Source organism: Spermophilus citellus, assembly GCF_964194105.1.
Source record: "Spermophilus citellus genome assembly, chromosome: 3".
In the NCBI taxonomy this organism is placed as follows: domain Eukaryota; kingdom Metazoa; phylum Chordata; class Mammalia; order Rodentia; family Sciuridae; genus Spermophilus; species Spermophilus citellus.
In genome coordinates this window covers 7,171,185-7,176,436 of record NC_138184.1, presented here as the reverse complement: position 1 = coordinate 7,176,436, position 5,252 = coordinate 7,171,185, and the positions used below count along the sequence as shown (strand labels likewise).

The 5,252-nt window shown below is 43.4% G+C and overlaps 1 protein-coding gene across 1 annotated transcript; it reads left to right on the top strand.

Annotated features, from left to right (window-relative positions):
* Positions 1–209: 209 nt before the first annotated feature.
* LOC308645805 (olfactory receptor 7E24-like) lies at positions 210–1,145 on the top strand (the record flags this gene model as incomplete). Its single annotated transcript, XM_081288209.1, has 1 exon — positions 210–1,145. Exon 1 carries the CDS (start codon positions 321–323, stop codon positions 1,143–1,145), a length of 825 nt encoding a protein of 274 aa, XP_081144335.1. The 5' UTR covers positions 210–320.
* Positions 1,146–5,252: the final 4,107 nt, after the last annotated feature.

The window sequence follows — 5,252 nt, the reverse complement described above, 5'->3', positions numbered from 1 at the left end:
TCAATGTCTGAAAATAGGGTGTGGAAAGAGGGGTGAATGACGGAGAGTAAAGAGAATGCAAGACAGGGTGTACACTTTTGAGAATTACATTGAAGGCATGTGGATCTCCAGTGTGAGAACAACCCTTGTGAATACTTGAATTCCAATGTACACAGAGTGAGGAGTGATTGCTGATATGATTCTTTTCCCTTACTCTTTTTATCAAAAGATGTCTCAGTTATATAGATGCACAAAATCTAACAGATGTCTCTGAATTCCAACTCCTGAGCCTCTCAGAGGACCCAGACCTGCAGCCCTTCCTCTTTGGACTGTTCCTGTCCATGTACCTGGTCACAGTGCTTGGGAACCTGCTCATCATCCTGGCCATCAGCTCTGACTCCCACCTCCACACCCCCATGTACTTCTTCCTCTCCAACCTGTCCTTGGCTGACATCTGCTTCATCTCCACCACAGTCCCTAAGATGATTGTGGACATCCAAACTCACAGCAGAGCCATCTCCTATGTGGGCTGCCTGACTCAGATGTCTCTTTTTACCATCTTTGCATGTATGGATTATATGCTCCTGTCTGTGATGGCCTATGATCGTTTTGTGGCCATTTGTCATCCCCTGCATTATCTGGTCATAATGAACCCTCGCCTCTGTGGCTTCTTAACTTTTTTGTCCTTTCTGTTCAGCCTTTTGGAATGCCAACTGCACATTTTAATGATGTTACAAATCACCAACTTCAAGGACATGGAAATCGCTAGTTTCTTCTGTGACCCTTCTGAGCTTCTCAATCTCTCCTGTTCCAACACCTTCTATAATAACTTGGTCAAGTATTTTCTTGGAGCAGTGTATGGCCTTTTCCCCATCTCAGGGATCCTTTTCTCCTACTATAAAATTGTTTCCACCATTCTGGGGATTCCATCCTCAGGGGGGAGGTACAAAGCCTTCTCTACCTGTGGGTCTCACCTGGCAGTTGTTGGCTTATTTTTAGGAACAGCTTTTGGAGTGTACCTTGGGTCAGCTGCATCATATTCTCCCAGGAAGGGTGCAGTGGCCTCTGTGATGTACACTGTGGTCACCCCCATGCTCAACCCCTTCATCTATGGCCTGAGAAACAGTGAAATTAAAAGTGTCCTGAGGAGGTGGCAGAAACAGTAGAAATGTCTCATATAGCACATGAAGAATCCAGTTGCATTGTTTGTTAGAAAATTCAGCAAAGCCAAACATTCAGTCCTTTAATCTGCACTTATAGTAATACTCAGAGCTTTAGTTTTTAGTTTTTCACATCCTTTTTATTTTTATTTTTTATTTTTTAGTGGATGGGAACCCAGTTTTTATTTGGCTACTCATCAAGGTGGAATAGGCATCAGGCCCCTCCAAGTTTGCAGGTCCCAGGGCTGAGGTGTCTTAGGGGCAGTGCCACCAGGTGTCTTAGTGAGGGGGATCTTTCCTCCCTGGTCTTCCCCCTGCTGCGCAACCTGGACTTTGCTTACTTCTTACACATGTCCTCCTTCCGGCGCCTCAGGCTTCTTGCTGCTAGGTTCCAGCCTATCACCTGTTCTTCTCATCTGCTGCCCACACTTACAGCCTTCTGCACATTGTTCACTGGTTGTATCCTACCTGGTACCTGGGCCAGCTACATCCATTAAAACCTCCCTGCCCAAAGCACAGGCACGTCATCCTCAGGCCAGTGGAGGAGCCCGAGGGCCCCTGGTCCTGAGTTCCCAAGCCAAAAGGCTTCTCCTTGGCAGAGGCCAGGGCCCCAGAGGCATCTTCCCTCCCCCTCGCCTAAAACTGCCTCTGCAATCCCAACCTAGCCCTTAGAGTTGAGCCAAGTCTCCCCACAGCACCATCCACAGCAGAGCTCATGGTTTGGTAGTGGTCCTCCTGGAAACAGTCGTTGCCAAGCAACCACAGCCAAACTCCTGAGCCTGTGCCCTTCCAGGACTCTGATTGGCTGTGGAGTGAACTCTCTTCAGCATACATGTGTGAGGCCAACAGAATCAGAGCCTTTCCTTCCTTTTTAAAATTTTTTCTAATTAGTTTCTCACATTCTTTGTTCAATGCCTGTAGCTAATCTTTGAAGGCATGTTTGGGAATTTTTCACATTTGGAACCAATGATCACTTTGGAAAAATGAAAAATTTTGGAGCTGGATCACGGTGACAGTGTCATAAAAATACACATGTGATTAATGCTGCGCATCTATATACTTGAGAAAGGTGAAATTGTAACTTTTTGTAGCTTAAATTTACCATAATAATACTAACATGAAAAAGTCTTTAAAAAGAAATTGATATTAGACAAGAACCTCGTTAGTAGTTGATACAAACTGTGAACATTTATTGATGTCTATTTTCTCCTCCTCTTCTTCCTGATATGCTTCAAAACTACTTGGTAAATTGGATGCCCTAGGCATTGAGCCACCAAGTTCACACAGTAGTCAACAATCAGTCTGTGCCTCTTCTAGCCCTTCAGCTTGAGGACTCCAGTCCAGTGGGCTCCATACCTGCTCTTCCTGCTGTGGATGTCTGCATCAGGAAGCTCTTAGCTGAGCTTGTGTTGGTACCTGAAGGCTGAAGTGGGGGCCACTGGACATCAGGAACTTGGGGCTTTGGAGCTACCACAGAGCCCCAGTGTGAATCAGTAACTGCTGTAAGAGGCAAAGTGTGGAGGAAGGGCATTTCACAGCATTATTTCTTCACCCTCAGGAGGAGCATGCAGTTTGTCTACCAGATGGGAGAACAAGGGCCAGATGATGAGTGATGATTCTGTGAGTTCATAGGCTTGGTTGTGATGTGAACAACAAAAAGCACATGGAAATCCTTGTCTTATTCCCACACGGACTGTTCCTGTCACACACTGTCATCCAGAAGAGGAGAGAATGTGTCCCTTTAAATGTGTGCTAAGCAATTCAAAAGATTTATGAAGGAGATGATGAGGATGAGGATGATCTTTTGGGGGGGGATTACTGAGTGACACTGCTAAACTATGTGTTATTTGTAGGTTGATTGTTCATGTGCAAAGTCTTCCCACAGCATAAGGCTAACATGATTTTATTTTAGACAGCAGGAAAGAGTACAGGTGTTTATATGAATTGTGATGGTGTTCAGATAGAACAACTGAAGCCACATTTGAAATGTAGTGTGGGTTTGAGACACATGGCATCTAGTCAGGCCAGTGCTGGCAGGTTGTCCCCTTCAAAAACAGCAGTGGGTTGTACTTTCCTTCCTCTGCAAGATGGGCTTCCTTTTCATGTGTACTTCCCTTTGAGATTTCTGGTAGATCCTAATTCAGAGCAGTTAGTTTGTCACTTGATCCACTTCTGAACGAATGGCTGAGATGAGACAATAATTTAAGGTCAAGTAGGCACAAATAATCCAGCACAGACCTCCCTTTTTCTGCTACTCCAAGATATCCTTGAAGCTGCCACATCCTCCTGCATTTGGTCGCCAGCCCTCTCCATCTGAAGAGGAGACAAAGCAGGTCTGGACTGCATTACTACTCAGGAATTTGAAAAATGTGCCTGCAGCTAAGTCCCTTGGATTCAGCTTAAAATATTCTGGGGATGTGGCTCAATAGTGCACTGCCTGGCATGGTTCGATCCTCAGCATCACATACAAAGATGTTGTGTCAGCCGAAAACTAAAAAATAAATATTAAAAAAAAAAAACAGCAAAAAAGTTTAGTTCATCAGAACCTAGAGAGTCAAAATTTAATTTTGGCTGCTGTTGGCTGAACTCATTTTTTTTCCCTCCAACACCTGGCTGTTTGCTAGGGTCTCTGAAACAGCAATGTGATCCATGGTGGTTTCCAGTGCATCCTATGTCATTGAATCCAGATTAAATAGAAAACTTTGCTCTCTGTGTGGTTGATACGTGATGAAGGTGTAAAATATGGGCAAAAATTAGATAGTTATTATTAAAATGGAAAGGCAAATGTTCATACTATTCAACTGAAATATCTTTGGATCTAAGGTTAGTGTTTTCAATTTCTATAGTGTTACATTTTCATACTCCTCTTATGTAGGTGTATGCTGAATATTTGGGGTGAAATGACCATCTCACTTTCATTTCTGATTTCTCCGAGCCTATAGACCACGTTAGACATAGGAGATGAAATAGGGCAAAATGTGTTAAGCCCTTGCTCTTTGCTCAGGTCCTGGCCTTGCTCAGTGGGGTTTCAGCACACTGGTGCTGTCCTCTGTCCCTTCCTCCACAGCAGGAATGTCCCACAGAGCCAGACACATGATTGAGTAGATCTTGTCTGTGTCTATGCCATGAACACAGGAGCCCCAGACTTCTCCTTAACAGCATTTACAACCTCCAATTACTCAAGAACAATGGCAGGGATGTCCATGAGACTAGGAAAAGCAGAGTATGAACAAGAGGAAGTGACAGCAGACCCTTAGAGCGTGGTCTGAAGCATGTTTTAGAGTTTCACATCATTCCAATGCTGCAGAGTCCTTTGAGCAGTTAATTTAACATTATTAATTTAATGACTGAATGCTTAAGTAATTTAACACTATTAATTTAATGACTGAATGCTTAATTAACACTATTAATTTAATGACTGAATGCTTAATTAAAATTAAATGCTTTAATTAAAAACACTTAATGACCAAATGCCTGTCACTGAAATGTATGCTTCTTATGGTTCATATAGTGATTTTTGTTATTTATATTTTTTACCTAATAAGAATTAGACATTAAAAGGAGATGTATCTTTAAATACTAATAAAGAGAAAAAAGTAAACAGAACATAAGGTGCCTCCCAATTATAGCTAGGGTCCAAATCTTAAGTGGACCTTTGTTTTCTTTTCTTCATCCTCCTTCATTAATAGTAGGAAGTCCTTAGTGATGGGCATTGCATGGACCAATTAGTCTAATTGTGAGCTCTGTGTATTGAGCTTCCAAAGTCCTATGTTAGTCCACAATCAGCCTGGGCCTGTAGCATTTCACCAGATTGTTCTTGTCCAGTGTGCTGTGTGGCTGTGTCCCCTGTTGTGGTTCTGCATCAGGAGGCACCCAGCTGACAGCATATTCATGGGAATGCTGAGCACAGAGCCTGAGCCTTTGTTGGGCACCAGGTATGGGTGGGTCTTGGGATGGGCACTTCTGTTTCATGACCCAGCCGAGAATCAAGTAACCCAATAATTGCAGCACGGGCTCTGGGTTGTGCTAAGGATCACTGGGAGTAACATTTTCTCACCTTGACGACAAACATCACTGTTTGAGTAGCCAGATGGAAGGACATACAGAATTCTA